This window comes from Hyperoodon ampullatus (assembly GCF_949752795.1).
Source record: "Hyperoodon ampullatus genome assembly, chromosome: X".
Lineage (NCBI taxonomy): Eukaryota > Metazoa > Chordata > Mammalia > Artiodactyla > Ziphiidae > Hyperoodon > Hyperoodon ampullatus.
In genome coordinates this window covers 17,499,561-17,520,230 of record NC_136913.1, presented here as the reverse complement: position 1 = coordinate 17,520,230, position 20,670 = coordinate 17,499,561, and the positions used below count along the sequence as shown (strand labels likewise).

General features: G+C 42.6%; 1 protein-coding gene across 1 annotated transcript in view; it reads left to right on the top strand.

Annotated features, from left to right (window-relative positions):
- The window catches only part of MAP3K15 (mitogen-activated protein kinase kinase kinase 15), a gene marked incomplete at its 5' end in the record, with an annotated part of 129,014 nt that overhangs the window by 11,155 nt on the left and 97,189 nt on the right, over positions 1–20,670 (top strand). Inside the window, 2 exon segments of the mRNA XM_079727966.1 lie at positions 15,870–16,009; positions 18,500–18,532. Coding sequence (XP_079584092.1) covers positions 15,870–16,009; positions 18,500–18,532 — 173 coding nt within the window.

Sequence of the window (20,670 nt, the reverse complement as noted above, 5' to 3'; positions counted from 1 at the left end):
TTCTCCTGTGGCCACTTTGGGGCTACAATGGTGGAGACTGTGTGGCCCACAGAGCCGAAAATATGTACTATCTGGCATTCTTATTCTCTCTTTCTTACTCAGAAGGTACCAGACCAAATACAGTTTAGCCAGGACACCTTTCCAAATCAGAATATGGGAATCTTCCTTATTCTTCTTTATAGCTGAATAGTACTTCATTGGGTGGATGTATCATTGTTTATTCTACCAATACCTTTTTTATGGGACACTTGGATGTATAGTTTTTTGCTACTAAGCTGCGATGAATAACTTCATACATGGGCCATTTAATACATGTATGGGTGTATTTGTGATTAGGTAGCCCAAAGTGGTATTTGTGAATTAAAGAATAAATGCACCTGTAATTTTGGTAAATAGTGTCAGATTCCTATCTGTGGGTTATACTGTTATCTTTCTTTACAGCCTCACTAACAAAATAGGTTGCCAATATTTTAGACTCTTGTTAACCTGATGGTTATGGGATGATATCTCAGTTAGTTTTAGTTTGTATTTCTCTTACTCTGAGCGAAATTGAGCATATTTCCCTCTTTTTTTTTTGAGCACTATCTATCCATAACCCTCTCCCCTTTTTTCCTATTGGTTTATGGGTCTTTGGGAGAGGGTCTTGATTTCTAGGAGATCTTTCTCTTTTTTTAAATAAATTTATTTATTTATTTATTTATTTTTGGCTGCATTTGGTCTTCATTGCTGCGTGCAGGCTTTCTCTAGTTGCGGCAAGCAGGGGCTACCCTTCGTTGCAGTGCATGGGCCTCTCATTGCAGTGGCTTCTCTCATTGCGGAGCACGGGCTCTAGAGCGCAGGCTCAGTAGTTGTGGTGCACGGGCCCAGCCGCTCCACGGCATGTGGGATCTTCCCGGACCTGGGCTCAAACCCGTGTCCCCTGCATTGGCAGGCGGATTCCTAACCACTGTGCCACCAGGGAAGTCCCTAGGAGATCTTTCTGCATTTGAGCCTAAACCCTTTGTCTTTTTTCTGTTGTTCAGACTGGATCATTTCCATTGAACTGTCTTTAAGTTCACTGACCCTCTATCATCTCCATTCTTCTTGTGAGCCCCTCTAGTCAGTTTTTTCTTTTGCTTATTAAAATTTTTGTTCCTAAAATTTTCATTTGGCTCTTTAGTTGTTAAGACTTTCTATTTTTTCCATTCTTTTCAAGAGTGTTTACCCTCACTTCTTGGAGAATTTTTATAATAACTGCTTTAAAGTCATTGTCAGATAATTCTCATGTCTGTGTCATCTTGTGATTGGAGTCTGTCGATTGTCTTTTCTCATGTGAGTTGAAATTTTCCTGCGTCTTTGAATGCCAAGTAATTTAGGAGCCTGTCCTGAGCATTTTGAATATTATTTTATGAGATTCTGGCCCTTGTTTGTATCCTATGGAGTCTGTTGATATTTTTGCTTTAGCAGGCAGTCGGCCTAGTTGTTTCAAGTTGCCAAGGTCCGTTTCAGTCGTGGTGTCAGTTCTGATTTCAAAGTCCTTCTAGTGCTGTTCAGCTTTGTGCTTTCTGGTTTACTGGGGCTCCCTTTTCAGTCCTGTGGCCAGTTATTCCATTCGGCCTCACGCTTCCGACAACTGGGCCCATGTCTGAGGCCAGGCATTCAGAAGGAGAAAAAAAAGCAATGGAGATTCACTGCCACCACCTTTGGGACCACAGCTCCTTCAATTAGAGCAAAAGATTCCCCTCTCGGAGTTCCAGGCACCTGTGGGCCCGCTCTGCCACTGACTGTCTCTGCTGTCACCACTGCAGGATTGCAGGGGGCCTGGGGGTACAAGAGGACAAGGAAGAGGAAGACAGTAGAGAATTCCCTCACTCTCTCTGAGCATTAGGAGGCCCCTTTCCTGCCTTTTTTTTTTTTTTTAGAGGGTTTCTCCTGATGCTCTCGTATGTCCGCACCTAACACCCAGTTCTGGGTTTCCGGCTGCCTTTAGGCCAGGCTGGGGGAGACTGGGGGAAAATGTGAAACTGGCTGTTGATTTGGTGGTTCTCTGAAATCTAGTCGTCTTCTCCAGGCTGCTTGCTACCACTTACTTTTCACACTCCTAAAATAGCTATTCCATCCACTCTGTCTAGTTTTTATAGCTGCATTCATGGAGAGACAGGGTGGGATGTATTTATTCCATCTTAACTTGGAACCAGAACTCAAACTTGTACCATTAAGTTTTGAGGTGATTTTTCCACGCAGCAGTAGTAACCAGAATATAATAAAATATCTCTGCCTCTTATCAAGCTTACCAGTAAGCAAAAATAGCCTCAATGCCAGCTGCATTGTGTCAGCCCAGTTGTGACCATACCTGACACTCTGACTGTTAAGGTTGGGGGGCAAAAGAAATAGAATAAATGGAACAAAAGGAGATGGTTGACATGATAAAGGTGCTTGATTGGCCTCCAGTGTATGCCTCTGGATATGTTGGTTGGAGCAAAGAGCATTTTGATGTTTAGAATGACCATTGGATTGTCATTGGATCTCACAAGGCTAAAGTTTCAAGACTTGTGGGGTGGGTTCATTAAAAAACGTGTTCTCTGTCCTGAGAATGAAAACCTTGCATCCAAAATACTTGTCCTTGCTAAGTAATTTTTGTAAAGCCTGTGGCTAGCGAGGCATGCTTGATGCAGATCATAAGGTCTGCATATTCATTTTCAAAGAACCACCTAAGAAAAAGGAAATGGGTACATGGGGGGGAAAAGGAAATGGGTACATGGGGGGGGGAAGGAAATTAGAAGGGTTAAAGAGAAAGAAAAATGGCCCCATATCTAGCAACGAGTCACCACCATCACCACCACCACATGAACTCAGTTGCCCTCCACAGGCTGTGGGGATGGACACCACTTGGGTAGCTTAGAGCGCAGAATGGGTGAAAACTCAGCAAAAGGCCCGGCGCCTAGTGATGACCTTGAAGGAGCAGCTGATTTTGTTAAAAAGAAAGAGGGTATTGTTGAAGCAGATGTAAAAGCCAAAGGTCCTCTTGTGTTGACTGGTGGTCATTTTCATGAGACGATTAAGAGAACGAATTAAGAAATTTCCTACAATTTTGCCACTATATACAGGAAAGCTCAGCAGTACCCTTGTCACAGTTTGCAGTGTGCAGTAGCACTACATCAAGTTCTCTTCTCTAAAGCTGCCCACATCTTGAAGGTGATGTATGACACAGAACTTTTGGAAGAAGAGGTCATTAGCTGCTGGTTAGAAAAGCCTTTAAGAAATATGTCGCAAAAAGTTTGCCAAAGAGAGTCATGTCAAAGCGGATCCCTTTATAAAAGAGTTGAAGGAAGCTGCCGAAGATGAAAGTATGAGGTAGTGTAGTCAAAGGCTCCCAAGGAACCCGGAGGCGAAACTGTGAAGTGTGACATCACGGATGATGATGACGATATTGTTACCATTTGAAGTGATGAATGCACCCTAATCTGCAGTATAATGCTGCACATTTTTGTTTTTGTCTTGTTAGTTGGAAGAGCAACATATACGTGACTTAAATTATGCTATACTTTATATCACAAATATTTCACTGTGTTTGGTCTGAAATTAAGCCCAGTGAATCCATTCACCTCTGTGAGTAAACATAGTTTGCTTATATATGGCATCTTTCTTTTGGAAAAAACTGGTAAATGGACATATCTCAGTCGTACTTATAAAGTATAAAAATGATTTATTTTTAGGTCATTCTTACCAAAAAAGATACTAGAAAGCAAAATATGGGGGACAGGATATAGTTTACTGATGTCCCCACTCTCTCCCAACCCCACTCCCGGTTGAAACTTAATACTCCAAGCAACTAGTACCCATCCCACGTGGCACTTGGTAAGGATTTGTTGACTTCCTGACACTGAATTCGTAGGCTGTCTCCTCCACTTCACAGGTTCTTTCCGTTGACCTGCCCTCAAGTATGTTGGAATTGAGCAGCAGTGGATGAAGTAAGGTCTAAATTCTGGTAGGAGTTAGTAGAGGTGCCTCCTGTCCAGTAAATCTGGGCTCTGTTGTTTTTAGGTAGCTTTTAGATGGCCAGTGTTGTCATAAATCCAATCAGATTTTTTTTTACAATGCCTTTAGCAGGAAAACGGTTCTAAAATCTAGTTGTTTTCATTTAGGCACAGCCAACCTTACTTATATTCATTATTTCTTATTTTCCGCTGGGAGCGAGATAGGCTTAAAGATAAGCTGGAATATATTTAAGGACCGGCATGAGCCCGTACAATCTCAGGATTACTATATGGTAAATCATTTGCCATCATATCGTTTCACTGACTAATGCTTTGCTCTGGAAATCAGATACTTTTAAACCACAGTAGAGAGTTATAATTTTACTTATTTTAAGACATTTCAATAAAATAATGTCCAAAAGTTTTTAATGAACTAAAATCCTATACATCATCCGTCTTTCTTGTTTTATATAAACATGTAGTGAGATCATTATAATTGATTCTTAAATTGTTTGTTTGAAGGGCACTTTGCTTTTAAATTCAGATACTTTCCTGCTAAGAATAGATTTTTTTTTTTTTTTTTTTGCGCCGTACGTGGGCCTCTCACTGTTGCGGCCTCTCCCGTTGCGGAGCACAGGCTCCGGACACGCAGGCTCAGCGGCCATGGCTCACGGGCCCAGCCGCTCCGCGGCATGTGGGATCTTCCCGGACCGGGGCACGAACCCGTGTCCCCTGCATCGGCAGGCGGACTGTAACCACTGCGCCACCAGGGAAGCCCAAGAATAGATTTTAACCTTGGCTTTTTGCAGTCCCTGATGCCATATCACTTCTTAAGGTTTGTTCAGCCAAGATAGGTAGAGGGTGTATGTGGGGTCCACGGTCAAGGAGGACGGTCTAGTTTATGCAGGCTTTTCCCGAGACTGGCCTGCATCAGAGGGAACTAGAAGGTAATTAGAGCACAGGGTGCATTTGTCAATGAAAATCTGAATTTGACCTCTTCCTTTTTTTCTGTGATCTGTTTGCCTAAGATTGATAAATAAACTGTTTTGCCCCTCCCTCCCCCTGGTGGCTCAATTTCAGAAAGTGAGTCCAATAAGTAGTAAGCCTCATCTGGGCCCTGGGGAGCACAGGACTCTGCCATGTCCTAGCTATGTGAGCTTGGGCAAATCTGTTACTCTCTCTCTGCTTCATTTCCCCACCTGCAAAGTAGAGCCAGTTACCAATGCTGCCTGCCTCACAGGGTGGTTCTAAAATTCAACCAAGATGTCTATGGAAGTGTTTTGTAAATGGCAAAGGAAGTGACTGCTGTGATGATTAAAGCTTTTAGGAAATTTATAGCCCCTTTAGGGAAAAAAAAACTCAATTCTGCATATATAATAAAAATTCCAATCTGGCGTTTTATCATATTTATCATTTATAATCTACTAACTTAGTGTCTTAAAAGTTCTAAAAGTAAGCTGGTCAAATATTGTGGTAGAAATTCTTCAAGCAGGCTCAGTCAATTGGCCCAAGTGACAAATGTCAGGCAAAAATGTCAACTTTGGGTTTGAGGTGTTTTTACAATTGAACATGTGTTACTTGGAATTTTTTTTTGAGTGGCAATATCAATTTGTCCTGTTTTTTAAAATTTTATTGAAGTATAGTTGATTTACAATGTTGTGTTAATTTTAGGTGTACAGCAAAGTGATTCAGTTATACATATACATATATCAATTCTTTTTCAGATTATTTTCTCACATCAGTTATCACAGAATATTGAGTAGAGTTTCCAGTGCTATACAGTAGGTCTTTGTTGGTTATCTATTTTATAGATATAGTAGTGTGTATATGTTAATCCCAATCTCTTAATTTATCATTTCCCCCATGTTTCCCCTTCTGTAACCGTAAGTTTGATTTCAAGATCTGTGAGTCTTTTTCTGTTTTGTAAAAAAGTTCATTTGTATCATTTTTAAAAATTAGATTCAACATATGAGTGATACCATATGCTATTTGCCTTTCTCTTTCTTCACTTAGTATGATGATCTCTAGGTCCATCCATGTTGCTGCAAATGGCATTATTTCATTATTTTTCACGGCTTGGTAATATTCCATTGTATATATGTACCACATCTTCTAAATTTAAATTTTTGGCTGCATTGGGTCTTCATTGCTGTGCAAGGGCTTTCTCTAGTTGCGACGAGCAGGGGCTACTCTTTGTTGAGGTACGTGGGCTTCTCATTGTGGTGGCTTCTCTTGGTGTGGAGTTATCAATATGTATGTTCCTATTACCATTTTCTTAATTGTTTTGAGTTTGTTATTGTAGGTGTTTTCCTTCTCTTGTGTTCCCTGCCTAGAGAAGTTCCTTTAGCATTTGTCGTAAAGCTGGTTTGGTGGTGCTGAATTCTCTTAGCTTTTGCTTGTCTGTAAAGGTTTTAATTTCTCCGTCGAATCCGAGTGAGATCCTTGCTGGGTAGAGTAATCTGGGTTGTAGGTTTTTCCCTTTCATCACTTTAAATATGTCCTGCCACCACTCCCTTCTGGCTTGCAGAGTTTCTGCTGAAAGATCAGCTTTTAATCTTATGGGGATTCCCTTGTGTGTTATTTGTTGTTTTTCCCTTGCTGCTTTTAGTATTTTTTCTTTGTATTTAATTTTTGATAGTTTGATTAATATGTGTCGGCATGTTTCTCCTTGGATTTATCCTTTATGGGACTCTCTGTGCTTCCTGGACTTCATTAACTATTTCCTTTCCCATATTAGGGAAGTTTTCAACTATAATCTCTTCAAATATTTTCTCAGTCCCTTTGTTTTTCTCTTCTTCTGGGACCCCTATAATTCGAATGTTAGTGTGTTTAATATTGTCCCAGAGGTCTCTGAGACTGTCCTCAGTTCTTTTCATTCTTTTTTCTTTATTCTGCTCTGCAGTAGTTATTTCCACTGTTTTATCTTCCAGGTCACTTATCTGTTCTTCTGCCTCAGTTATTCTACTATTGATCCCTTCTAGAGAATTTTTAATTTCATCATTGTTTGTTTGCTCTTTAGTTCTTCTAGCTCCTTGTTAAACGTTTCTTGTATTTTCTCCATTCTATTTCCAAGATTTTGGATCATCTTTACTCTCATTATTCTGAATTCTTCTTCAGGCAGACTGCATATTTCCTCTTCATTTGTTAGGTCTGGTGGGTTTCTGCCTTGCTCCTTCATCTCCTGTTGTTTCTCTGTCTTCTCATTTTGCTTAACTTACTGTGTTTGGGGTCTCCTTTTTGCAGCCTGCAGGTTCATAGTTCCCGTTGTTTTTGGTATCTGCCCCCAGTGGCTAAGGTTGGTTCAGTCTGTTGTGTACGCTTCCTGGTGGAGGGGACTAGTGCCTGTGTTGTGGTGGATGAGGCTAGATCTTGTCTTTCTGGTGGGCAGGTCCACGTCTGGTGTTGTGTTTTGGGGTGTCTGTGGCCTTATTATGATTTTAGGCAGCCTCTCTGCTAATGGATGGGGCTGTCTTCCTGTCTTGCTAGTTGTTTGGCATAGGGTGTCCAGCACTGTAGCTTGCTGGTCGTTGAGTGAAGCTGGGTGTTGGTGTTGAGATGGAGATCTCTGGGAGATTTGATATTACGCGGAGCTGGGAGGTCTCTTGTGGGCCAGTGTCCTGAACTTGGCTCTCCCACCTCAGAGGCACAGCCCTTGACGCCTTGCTGGAGCACCAAGAGCCTGTCCTCCACACAGCTCAGAATAAAAGGGAGGAAACAAAGAAACAATGAAAGAAGAAGATAAAGTAAAATTTAAAAAAGTAAAATAAAATAAAGTTATTAAAATAAAAAAATTAGTAAAATAAAATTTTTTTAAGTAATAAAAAAAAGAAAGAAGAGAGCAATCAAACCAAAAAACAAATCCACCAATGATAACAAGTGCTAAAAACTATACTAAAAAACAAACAAACAAACAAAAATGGACAGACAGAACCCTAGGACAAATGGTAAAAGCAAAGCTACACAGACAAAATCTCACACAGAAGCATACATATACACACTCACAAAAAGGGAAAAAAATATATGTATTGTTGCTCCCAACGTCCACCTCCTCAATTTGGGTTGATTCATTGTCTATTCAGGTATTCCACAGATGCAGGGTACATCAAGTTGATTGTGGAGATTTAATCCGCTGCTCCTGAGGCTGCTGGGAGAGATTTCCCTTTCTCTTCTTTGTTCGCAGATCTCCTGGGGTTCAGCTTTGGGTTTGGCCCCGCCTGTGCGTGTAGGTCACCTGAGGGCGTCTGTTCTTTGCTCAGACAGGACGGAGTTAAAGGAGCAGCTGCTTCGGGGACTCTGGCTCTCTCAGGCTGGGGGGAGGGAGGGGTGCGGATGCGGGGTGAACCTGCGGAGGCAGAGGCCGGCGGGACGTTGCACCAGTCTGAGGCGCGCCGTGCGTTCTCCTGGGGAAGTTGTCCCTGGATTACGGGACCCTGGCAGTGGCGGGCGGCAAAGGCTCCCGGGAGGGGAGGTGTGGATAGTGACCTGTGCTCGCACACAGGCTTCTTGGTGGCGGCGGCAGCAGCCCCAGCGTCCCACGCCCATCTCTGGGGTCGGCGCTGATAGCCGCTGCTCGCGCCCGTCTCTGGAGCTCCTTTAAGCAGTGCTCTGAATCCCCTCTCCTCGGGCACCAGGAAACAAAGAGGGAAGAAAAAGTCTCTTGCCTCTTCGGCAGCTCCAGACTTTTCCCCGGACTCCCTCCCGGCCAGCCGTGGTGCACTAGCCCCCTGCAGGCTGTGTTCACGCCGCCAACCCCAGTCCTCTCCCTGCGCTCCGACCGAAGCCCGAGCCTCAGCTCCCAGCCCCGCCCGCCCCGGTGGGTGAGCAGATGAGCCTCTCTGGCTGGTGAGTGCCGGTCGGCACCGATCCTCTGTGCGGGAATCTCTCCGCTTTGCCCTCCGCACCTCTGTTGCTGCGCTCTCCTCCGCGGCTCCGAAGCTTCCCCCCTCCGCCACCCGCAGTCTCCGCCAGTGAAGGAGCTTCTAGTGTGTGGAAACCTTTCCTTCTTCACAGCTCCCTCCCGCTGGTGCAGGTCCCGTCCCTATCCTTTTGTCTCTGTTTTTTCTTTTGCCCTACCCAGGTACGTGGGGAGTTTCTTGCCTTTTGGGAGGTCTGAGGTCTTCTGCCAGCATTCAGTAGGTGTTCTATAGGAGTTGTTCCACATGTAGATGTATTTCTGGTGTATCTGTGGGGAGGAAGGTGATCTCCACGTCTTACTCTTCTGCCATCTTGAAGCCGTATATTCTTCAGTTTGTTAATGTGGTGTATCACACTGATTGATTTGAGGATATTGAGGAATCCTTGCATCCCTGGGATTAATCCCACTTGGTCATAGTGTATGATCCTTTTAATGTATTGTTGGATTCGGTTTGGTAGTATTTTGTTGAGTATTTCTGCATCTCTGTTCATCAGTGATATTGGCCTGTAATTTTTTTTTTCTTGTGGTATCCTTGTCTGGTTTTGGTATCCAGGTGATGGTTGCCTCATAGAATGAGCAGAGTTCCTTTCTCTGCAATTTTTGGAAGAGTTTCGGAAAGATAGCTGGTAACTCTTCTCTAAGTGTTTGATAGAATTCACGTGTGATGCCATCTGGTCTTGGACTTTTGTTTGTTGGAAGCTTTTATTTTTTTGTTTGTTTTATTTTCTTTATTATTATTATTATTATTATTTTTGGCTGCATCGGGTCGCAGTTGAGGCATACGGGATCTTTCGTTGTGGCGTGTGCTCTTCATTGTGGCATGCGGGTTTCCTCTCTAGTCGTGGAGTGCAGGTTTTCTCTCTCGTTGTGGCACGTAGGCTGCAGGGCGCGTGGCCTCTTGTAGTTTGCAGCACGTGGGCTGTCTTGTTGAGGCATGCAAGCTCAGTAGTTGTGGTGCCCAGGCTTAGTAGCCCTGTGGCATGTGGGATCTTAGTTCCCCGACCAGGGATCAAATCCCCGTGCCCTGCATTGGAAGGAGGATTCTTTACCACTGGACCACCAGGGAAGTCCCTTTTGGAAGCTTTTAAATCACTGTTTAAATTTCAGTACTTGTGATTGGTCTGTTCATATTTTCTATTTCTTCCTGGTTCAGTTTTGGAAGGTTATACCTTTCTAAGAATTTGTCCATTTCTTCCAGGTTGTCCATTTTATTGGCATAGAGTTGCTGGTAGTAGTCTCTTAGGGTGCTTTGTGTTTCTTCGGTGTCTGTTCTAACTTCTCCTTTTTCATTTCTAATTTTATTGATTTGAGTTCTCTTTTTTTCTTGATGAGTCTGGCTAAAGGTTTGTCAATTTTGTTTATCTTCTCAAAGAACCAGATTTTAGTTTCATTGATCTTTTCTATTATTTTCTTCATCTCTATTTCATTTATTTCTGCTCTGACCTTTATGATTTCTTTCCTTCTAGTAACTTTGGGTTTTGTTTGTTCTTCTTTCTTTAGTTGCTTTATGTGCAAGATTAGGTCGTTTATTTGAGATTTTTCTTGTTTTCTAAGGTAGGCTTGTATCGCTGTAAACTTCCCTCTTAGAACTGCTTTTGCTGCATCCCATAGGTTTTGGACTGCCGTGTTCTCGTTGTCATTTGTCTCTTGGTATTTTTCACATTCCTCTGATTTGTTCAGTGATCCATTGGTTGTTTAGTGGCATATTGTTTAACGTCCATGTGTTGTATTTTTGCAGTTTTTGTCCTGTAATTGATTTCTAATTTCAAAGCATTGTGCTCGGAAAAGATACTTAATATGATTTCTATTTCCTTAAATTTACTGAGGCTTGATTTGTGGCCCAGCATGTGATCTATCCTGGAGAATATTCCATGTGTACTTGAGAAGAAAGTGTATTCTCCTGCTTTTGGATGGAATGCTCTATAAATATCAATTAAATCCATCTGGTCTAACATATCATTTAAGGCCTGTGTTTCCTTATTGATTTTTTGTCTGGATGATCTGTCCATTGATGAAAGTGAGGTGTTAAAGTCCCCCACTATTGTGTTGCTGTTGATTTCTCCTTTATGGATGTTAGCATTTGTCTTACATATTGAGGTACTCCTGTGTTGGGTGCATATATATTTACAATTGTTATCTTCTTGGATTGATCCCTTGATCATTGTTTAGTGTCCTTCTTTGTCTCTTGGATTAAAGTCTATTTTGTCTGATATGAGTATTGCTACTCCAGCTTTCTTTTGATTTCCATTTGCATGGAATACCTTTTTCCGTCCCCTCAGTTTCAGTCTGTATGTGTCCCTAGATCTGAAGTGGATCTCTTGTAGACAGCATATATACGGGTCTTGTTTTTGTATCCATTCAGCCAGTTTATGTCTTTTGGTTGGAGCGTTTAATCCATTTATGGTTAAGGTAATTATCAATAGGAATGTTCTTACTGCCATTTTGTTCATTGTTTTGGATTTGTTTTTCAAGGTCTTTTCTTCCCTTCGTCTTTTGTTCTCTTGTGATTTGATGTGTGTCTTTAGTGTTGTGTTTAGATTGCTTTTTCTTTTTTGTATGTGTATCTATTGTAGATTTTTGGTTTGTGGTTCCCATGAGGTTTATTTTTAAATATTTATTTATTTATTTAGGCTGCACCAGGTCTTATTTGTGGCATGCAGGGTCTTTAGTTGCGGCATGTGGACTCTTCGTTGCATCATGCCTGTGGGATATAGTTCCCCGACCAGGGATAGAGGCCTGGCCCCCTGCATTGGGAGTGCGGAGTCTTACCAACTGGACCACCAGGGAATCCCCTCCCATGAGGTTTTGATATAGCATTCTGTGTATGTACAAGATCGTTTTAAGTTGCTGTTCTCTTAATTTCAAGTGCATTTCCAATATCCTGCATTTGTACTCTCCTCTTCTCATGATTGCTGTTTTTGATATATTTGTGTGTGGATGATTTCCTACCTTTATGTTTGCCTTTATTGGTGAGCTTTCCCATTTGTAATTTTCTTGATTCTCGTTTTGGCCTTTTCTTTTCCACCTAGAGAAGTTCCTTTAGGATTTGTTGTGAAGCTGGTTTGGTGGTGCTGAATTCTCTTAGCTTTTGCTTGTCTGTAAAACTTCTGATTTCTCCGTTGAATGTGAATGAGAGCCTTGCTGGGTAGAATATTCTTGGTTGTAGGTTTTTGCCTTTCATCACTTTAAATATATCGTGCCACTCCCTTCTGGCCTGCAGAGTTTCTGCTGAAAAATCAGCTGATACCCTTATGGGGATTCCTTTGTATGTTACTTGTCACTTTTCCCTTCTTGCTTTTAATATTTTTTCTTTGTCTTTAATTTTTGTCAGTTTGATTAATATGTGTGTCGGTGTGTTCCTCCTTGGTTTATCTTGTATGGGACTCTGCACTTCCTGGACTTAAGTTGAATGTTTTCTTTCTCATGTTAGGGAAGTTTTCAGCTATAATCTATTCAAATATTTTCTCAGGCCCTTTCTCTCTCTCTGTTCCTTCTGGGACACCTATGATGCAAATGTTGGTTCATTTAATGTTGTCCCAGAGGTCTCTGAGACCTCACTCAGAGGCTCAGGACTCTCACTCTTACGGGAGGACCTCTGCGATATAATTATTTTCCAGTTTGTGGGTTGTCCATCTGGTGGGTGTGGGATTTGATTATGTTCCGAAAGTGCCCTTCCTACCATCTCATTGTGGCTTCTTTTTTGTCTTTGAATGTAAAAAATCTTTTTTGGTAACTTCCAGTCTTTTTTGTCAGTGGTTGTTCAGCAGTTAGGTTTTGGTGTTTTTGTGAGAGAAGATGAGCTCAAGTCTGTCTCCTCCACCCTCTTTTCCGGAATTGAGTGGCTGTTAAGTTTGGATGCTTGCTGCCTCTTTCCTCAGCGTGTGCTGGCCATTATCCCACTGATACGGATGTGCAGGCACAGCGGCCCTTGCACGCTCCCGGGATTGGGGAGTACTCGGCGTTGTTGCAAAGATTAAGTAAGATGACGTGAAACTATCTTGCCCATTTTCCAGCAAACATGTCTTTGTTTCTGCCCTTTTTTCCTTAGCAGTTCACTGTGCAAAAGCTTTGCCCAACCCTGCCTTTTGAATAGGATTTCCTTTCTGAGGTAGCGTGATGAAGTCCCGTGCTGTCCTGCTCAGGGCTGGAATCCAGCACGTGTCCAGCATTTCCCCCCTGAGTCACTCAGTAGCCATCTTGCTTCAGTCTGTCCTGTTTTAATGAGGCACCAAGAAAAATCTCCATCCCAACCCTTGGTGGAGCCACGGAGGGGCTCCTTAGTGGACGTGGTGAGGCCAGTGTACAGGTCTCAGCACAGAGCATTGAGAGGGCAGAGGAAAGCAGGAACTCATGTCACCAGATTAAAATTTAATCTACTTGGCTACAGGCTACTCCACCAAGTTGCAGGTTTCCTGTGAAAATGGTCTGCAGGATGGGGGGCTGCCGGCCTTCATCCCTGCTCTCCCCCTTCCCAGCACTCTCTTTTGTCTTCCTCCATTTGCTTCCTGTCCTTTGTTAACTAATTATAGAAGTCCCCACGCCTTGGAATTAGCATCTGTGTTGCCACTTCCTAGTAACATTAGTAGGAAACACATTCGTTTTCATTTGAGAAGGTAATAGAGTCCAGGGAAAACTCCTGCGGGCAGAATGTCTCATTTATTCAGCTGCAGTGTGGTTTGGACGCTGAGCAGATGTCTCTGGGGACCAGGTATCCATTTGAGATAAATTAACCAGGCTGGTTAGTAAAAAGCATTTCCTCAGCATATACATTTGTCCTTTCTTGAGCAGTAACCTCTAAAGGGTGAATTTGGATATGATAGTCTCCTGTTTAAGCCCTTCATGATTATTTTTTTTTTAAAATAACGATGAGACATTGATGCTATGGTTATTTGTTGTTTTTTTTTCCTTTGAGTTCTTTTAACGAAACATACTGAAGTATTTGGAGATGAAATTATATGATACTGGGGATTTGTTTCAAAATTATATGGAAGGGGGTGGGGTGGACGGCAGTAGAGCTGAAACAAGGCTGGCCGAGTTGATAATTGTTGAGGGAAGTGGGGGCTACAGGGGTTCCATTATACTCTTCTGTTTACTTTTACATATATGTTTATAATTTTCCATAATGAAAATAAAAAAAACAAAAAAAACCCCACACCCTTCCATAGGTTTTCCATTGTCTCAAGCTAGTGTCCAGCCCTCTTAAGATGGCCTTCACACCCCTTCACCTGTCTGGCACCTACTAACCCTTCCAGGTTCATCTCCTTAGGTGTTCTGGTCCTGTGAAATGATTTGCAGTGGCCCCAACATGTACACCCCCCGACCTCTGGCTTGCACTTGCTGCCTTCTCTACCTGCAATGCTTTTTCCCTCCCTTTCCATCCGCCCATCCTCTCCCCAGTTTTCCTGCCTCATATGGACCCTCAGGCTCCAGACAGCTCACATGCTTTCAGCCTTCCCTGACTGCCCTCCACCTGAGTGTGGGTTCGGTGCCCCCCAGGGGTGCCTCTGTAACTGTTCCCCTCATCTTAGCCTTCCCTACCCTGATTGTAACCACTGCTTCCTTCCCGTCGTCTCCATTGTATTAAACATGGTTTCGAGGAAAGGGATTATGCCTTGTTCACACTTCTGTCCCTGGCACCAAGCACAGTGCCTGGCATAGAGCAGGCAACCCATAAATTAGGGAATAAAAAGGCCCACCCAGGACTTACCAAGGCTCGGTCTCAGGTCTCCCAGTGGCGCCTGGTGCTGATGCAGCATCTCTCTGCCTTTTTGTTTCCTCACGTCCCTGTTCACCTCGCCTCTGTTCTGTTTCATTGAGATTTTCAGTGACTTCCTGTGAGGTCACAGCAGCACAAGCATAAGTTTGGGCCCTATTTCCCCAAATTTCTGCTGTACATTGTGGAGAAAGTCCAGTCAAACTTGGAGCTCTGATACTCTCTTGAAAATGACTAGACTTGAAATGGTGTCCAATGCTACTAGGCAAATTTAAGTTTGTTCTTTATTGATGGTCTGTGTTGCCCCTCTGTTTTTTTTACATCTTTATTGGAGTATAATTGCTTTACAATGGTGTGTTAGTTACTGCTTTATAACAAAGTGAATCAGTTATACATATACATATGTTCCCATATCTCTTCCCTCTTGCGTCTCCCCCCCTCCCCCCCTCCCTATCCCACCCCTCTTTGATTAAAGTCTCTCTAGGACACAACTCCAGGGGCATGTGATCTGTGCCATCCATTTGATGGTGACATATGAACCAGGAGCATGGTGCGGGAATGTTCATTACAACAGTTCAAAATAGGAAAAGAAGAAATCATGTGAAGTGAAAATGCATGAACTTAGAGCTAGACATACAAGTTGGTTGTTTCACACCAAAACCCAGCAAGTCAAAGAATATATACAGTATGATACTATTTATATAAAGTTCAAAGGCATACAAAACTAAACAATATACTGTTTAGGAATTCATAATTATAATAATATATAATATGCATATACGGATATATGCAGGGAACTGATAAATGCAGAGATCAGGATGGAGGCGTTCTCTGGGCAGGAGGGAGAGATGTGATTACGAGGAGACATGTGGAGCTCTGACAGTACAGATAGCGCTTTGTGTCTTGGGCTGCATGGTGGGTGCATGGTTTTTCATTTCATTATACTTAATACTTTATATATAAGCTAAATATATTCTTTGGATATGATAAATTTCCTAATAAAAATAACATTTAAAATAAATCCACCAGCAATTTTTGAGTGAGACTATGTTCTCAGCACTTTGAAGAAGGAAGAGTTTTTTGGTTTTTAGTTTTTATTCATGTTGCTTTTCTTCCGCAGCTCATGGGGGTAATTTTAATCAAATCATTCCTTACTTGTGCTTTACCTAAAAGGCTGATGGTAGAAATACAAATTGTAGCAGCTCCCCGTTGGCGATCATCACAAAGTAGATTAAGTAGATCACCTCTCTCTCCCCTGACCTTGTCCCCTCGTTGTTCATCTCAGATGTTGCCGTGGTGGACATGAGCAATGTCTCCAGACAGCCTTCCCTCTTCTACCATCTTGGAGTCCGTGAAAGCTTTGACATGGACAGTAATGTGATCCTGTACCGCAACACAGATGCTGACACTGCTCTTTCATTGAAGGTAAAGAGTATTGTCCACCTTCTCCTGAATACTTTGTTTTGGGAAAGCAGTATTGTGTGTTCAGTTGAAATGTACATGTAGCAGAGGAGGTTGGAGAAAAACAAGAAAGATTTGCTTGTGCAGTTCCTTCCTTCCCACCCCAGGTTCTGGCTCACACAGGTGACTTCCTGGCTTCTGTGTGAGCATATGTGCTAGAGATGTGCGTTTGCAGGCAACTTGAATATTTCTAAGCTCATTGGGGAGGTGAAGGCAGAAACTTCTGTTAGTTTCTGTTGAAGCAAACACAGCACTTTGAATCCTCTATTGGGCAATTTGATCCAAACCTGCACATTAAAAAAAAAATCTTGGGCTTCCCTGGTGGCGCAGTGGTTGGGAGTCTGCCTGCCGATGCAGGGGACACGGGTTCGTGCCCCGGTGTGGGAAGATCCCACATGCCACGGAGCGGCTGGGCCCGTGAGCCATGTCCTCTGAGCCTGCACGTCTGGAGCCTGTGCTCCGCAATGGGAGAGGCCGCAACAGTGAGAGGCCTGCGTACTGCAAAAAACAAAAAAAAAAACAAAAAAAAACAACCTCAACTTGGATAATAATAGGAAGATGTTTAACAGTTACCAAAATGGGTAGAAACGTTTAGCACAGATGTAATCAGTATTTAATCTGTCATTTTTTTCTCCCCAGTTTAAAGCCAAGCAAAACTGAAAACTTGTATGTTCATACACAGCTCAGTAATTATTGAGAATTTTTAAATGTATTTTTGCGAATTTGATACAAGCTTTTTTGGATAACAGTACTTTTAAAAATGCTCCTGTTTGTAAAATGTGAAGGTCAGATGTGAGTTATTACAAAATTTAGCTAATATTAATATTGCTTAATATCTTAACATTAGCCAGGAAATCCTGGTCTATGTTAAATCATTTCAGGAATAAAAGATTAGTTTGTTTACAGCAGTGTCACTCAACCTTGACTGCACTTTAGAATCATTTGGGGGGTTTGTAAATATCCCAGTACTCAGGCCACACCAAGATCAATTATGTCACAATCTCTAGGGGATTTTTTTTAACCTCCCAAATATGCAACCAGAGGTGAGAACTAGTGGTTCAGAGTTAGCTTTCCTGGACGTCATTTCTAAATGTTCAGCTACCTTAGCATTAATAGTCGCTAGTATATAAATGACACAATTTTGTGATGGCAAATTGGACATTTTTGTTTGTGTTTCTTAAGGTTTAATATTAACCAGATGTTTCTGGGTTCTGTAACAATTTGGGATTATTTCCTGGTAGAAATACTACCTATCTCTAATACTAATACTACCTATGTGTAACCTTTATGTGTTAATATATCACATACACCTTATATAGGTGTGTCCTCTCTCATCCTAGCACAGTACTGTATCTTAAGAGTCATTCATGTGACAGTGGAAGAAGAAACTGTTTTGCTATTATACTTTATGTTGTAAAATAGTTTCCCAACAGGCTATAAACCAATCTAAATTACTTTAGATATTTAGATTTTTTTTTCTTTTACTGATATTCACTAAAGTGGTTATGCTTAGAAATATTTAGAATTAGAAAATGTGAAAGGGTAGATTATTAAGCTGTATTTTGATGAGAAACATGAAACTAGAATGTATTTTTTCCCAATTCAATAAATTTTTTTTCTCATTTGTGCATTAGTGAACTCCTCTGGAAAGTCCCATGACCTAGATAAGTTTTAATTTTTAATGATATGGAAAAATACTTCCTAAAACAAATGGGTACTCAGTTATATCTGACGCCAGAAGAAGCGATCTGCACTTATCAGAAAATAGAAATCTCAGAACACGTAAAACACATTTTACGGGGACAGCTGTTTAATTATGTTTTCTTATTTCAGCAAATGGCTTGCAGCGCATAAATGATACAGTCAAGGGCTGCATAACCATTATGCTAAGTTAACCGACTAAAACTGTTGTCACTGAGTTTGAGTTTGAAAATTCCTATAGTGAATATGTATAAATATAATACCTCTAGTGAGGTGTCAGGAATCGTGTCAGCAACACCCCTTCTGTAGGAAGACTGACTTGGGCGGGGCGTGGCCTGCAGCCTTCACACTGATGACTCAAGAAATGGTTCCAGGCCTGAGGTTACCATGGGCTGCGCATGCGCTTCACTGCTGTCACTGAGAAGGCGAGGTGCAGGGCATTCAGAGCCCTGAACTTGAATCTCAAAATATCTTTGGACAGAAGCATTGCCATTGCTATGGGAAAATCCTTATAACCATATATGTCCCCTGGGAATTCCAAAGCTAACCAATCATGATAAATTTTCCTTAGAACATGAATTTTACATTTCTTCGAGGCCCATTCTTTTTGAAACTTTTTACAGGGGGAGGTTTCAGATGATTAACTCTTGCTCTAAAATGGGTGCCAGATGATGGCATGGGGACAAAGTGCTTACTAGTGCTTATGGAAATTAACTGTTTTGGAAAAAAGCTATATTGATCCTATCTTTTCAGGATATAGTAACTCAAAAAAACACAGTAAGTATTGTATTTTCAGATTTTTAACTTTGTGAATGTAAACATATAAAATGCTTGCCTGAAAATCCCACAGATAGCCAAGTGATGTCTAATTGTACCTGTTGGTTGTGTTTCTAGGGGGGACACCTAGAAACCCCTACCCCTCAAGCCGCCAGCTGGATCAGCCCCACTCAGCTGCCCAGGGTGCAGGGCAGAGGGCAAGGTCAGGCAGGTGTACTTGTTCTTCGTTACACGCTAGGACTTTGAGCCTGCAACCACCCGGCTGTCTTTGAGCTGGGTCGGTGCTCCTATGGACCACCAGGATTCTTTCTGCTGGAGCCAGTGCCTCCATACTTCCCACCAAAGTTTCCCTCACAACAAAGAGACATGAACTTACACCGGAGTTAAGGTGGGAGCCTAGCCCAAAGTTCCCTGCCACAAGCTGAAAAGAAGCGGGATGGAATTCCACTTCTTTCCACTTATGTGCTAGTGTCTCCTGATTTGACTTAAAAGTTCCTGCAGTGACATAGTGATAACACCGTTTTGGTTTGACTTGTATCATGAAACCCTCCCCCACCCTAAAATCATTCAAATAAGATCATGTCCTTGGAAATAGTGCCACGGTTATCCTGTACCTTTGAATGCCCCCCACCCAAAAAACTGCCCATCCTCCGAGAAATTGTGACCTAGACTAAGGACAGTTCTTTCTTCCCTTTGGCCCTCAGCCACTGACCCTTCTAGAAGGGCAGGGCCTCTTGCCTCTTTTCCTAGTCCAGTTGGAGTTCCCAGAGGGAGAGGGTGAAAAGGGCCCAGGAGGTAGAGGTCTCCTGAAGGCGCCCTCCGCAGGGGAGCCGGAGCGTGGCGTGACGCCCCCCCTCCACAGAAGGTCCCACCCTGCAGCCGAGGGGCCCAGGCTTCCCCAGGACCCAGGCAGGGCTCCCTGCCGGAGGTGGAAGCCTTGACTCTCCTCCTCCAAGCCCGAGGATGAAATTCTAGAAACAAAACAAGTACAGTTTATGTCATTACCACTGGAGTGTGGGTTTAATAAGCTGACCTGAAAATAAGGCATCAGGGTGGTTTTCTTGGGAAAAGAAATGGGAAGATTTGTCACTTCATTTGGTCCCATTTACATGATAATACTGCCCGCTTATGGGCTCTTTCCTGTTCTTTCTAGATCTTGATTTCTTAAATTACCTCCTTCTTGGAGACAGGAATCCAGTCAAAGGAGATTGGGCCCGAGGCTGGGAGGCGCAGGGCGTAGTCCCAGCTCTGTCTCTTAGTAACTTTGGGCAGTCATTCCATCCCCCACCCCAATCCTCAGCGCCCTCGTCAGTAAAATGAAAAGGTTGAACTCTGTCGTTTCGTTCATAGATATCTTCCGGCACTCATTGTCCGTGCTCCATATTTGTTGTACAAGTGAAAAGACGTAACTTGGGTTTAATACAAGGAATGTCTAGGAAGCAGTTAATCCTTAAAACAAGAATTACATTCAGGCAAGGTGCAAGGAAGAAAACTCTTTTTTTTTTTTTTTTTTTTTGCTGTATGCGGGCCTCTCACTGTTGTGGCCTCTCCCGTTGCGGAGCACAGGCTCCGGACGTGCAGGCTCAGTGGCCATGGCTCACGGGCCCAGCCGCTCCGTGGCATGTGGGATCTTCCCGGACCGGGGCACGAACCCGTGTCCCCTGCATCGGCAGGCAGACTCTCAACTACTGCGCCACCAGGGAAGCCCAAGAAAACTCTTTATTTTTACATCCTGACTGTTAGTTGTGTCGGAGTCTAGAAATCCTGTTCTCGGGGAGACTTAGTGTCATTCTGTTACCATTCTACTACATACCCTCCCTTCTGGTATGTTCTCCCTTGTCTAAACACCCAGGAATTCCTTCACATTCTTGGTAATTCTACCGCAGCATCATTCTCCCTAGGCTTTTGTTTGTTTTTTAGGAATAAACTTATTCTAAACGATTTGGCAATGAATCTCTCTGCTGTATTTGGCATTACTTTAGAACTCTGTGCCCAGGACTGGTTGTCATGCTTGATGGGGTATGAAAATTTAGAGCATTCAGGAGAACAAAATAAAGGACCAGAGGTGACTGGAAGGGTTGAAAATAGCACCTAAGAGGAAAAGTCGAAGGGAAGCAAACCTCAGGAGGTATTGTTCATGGTCATTT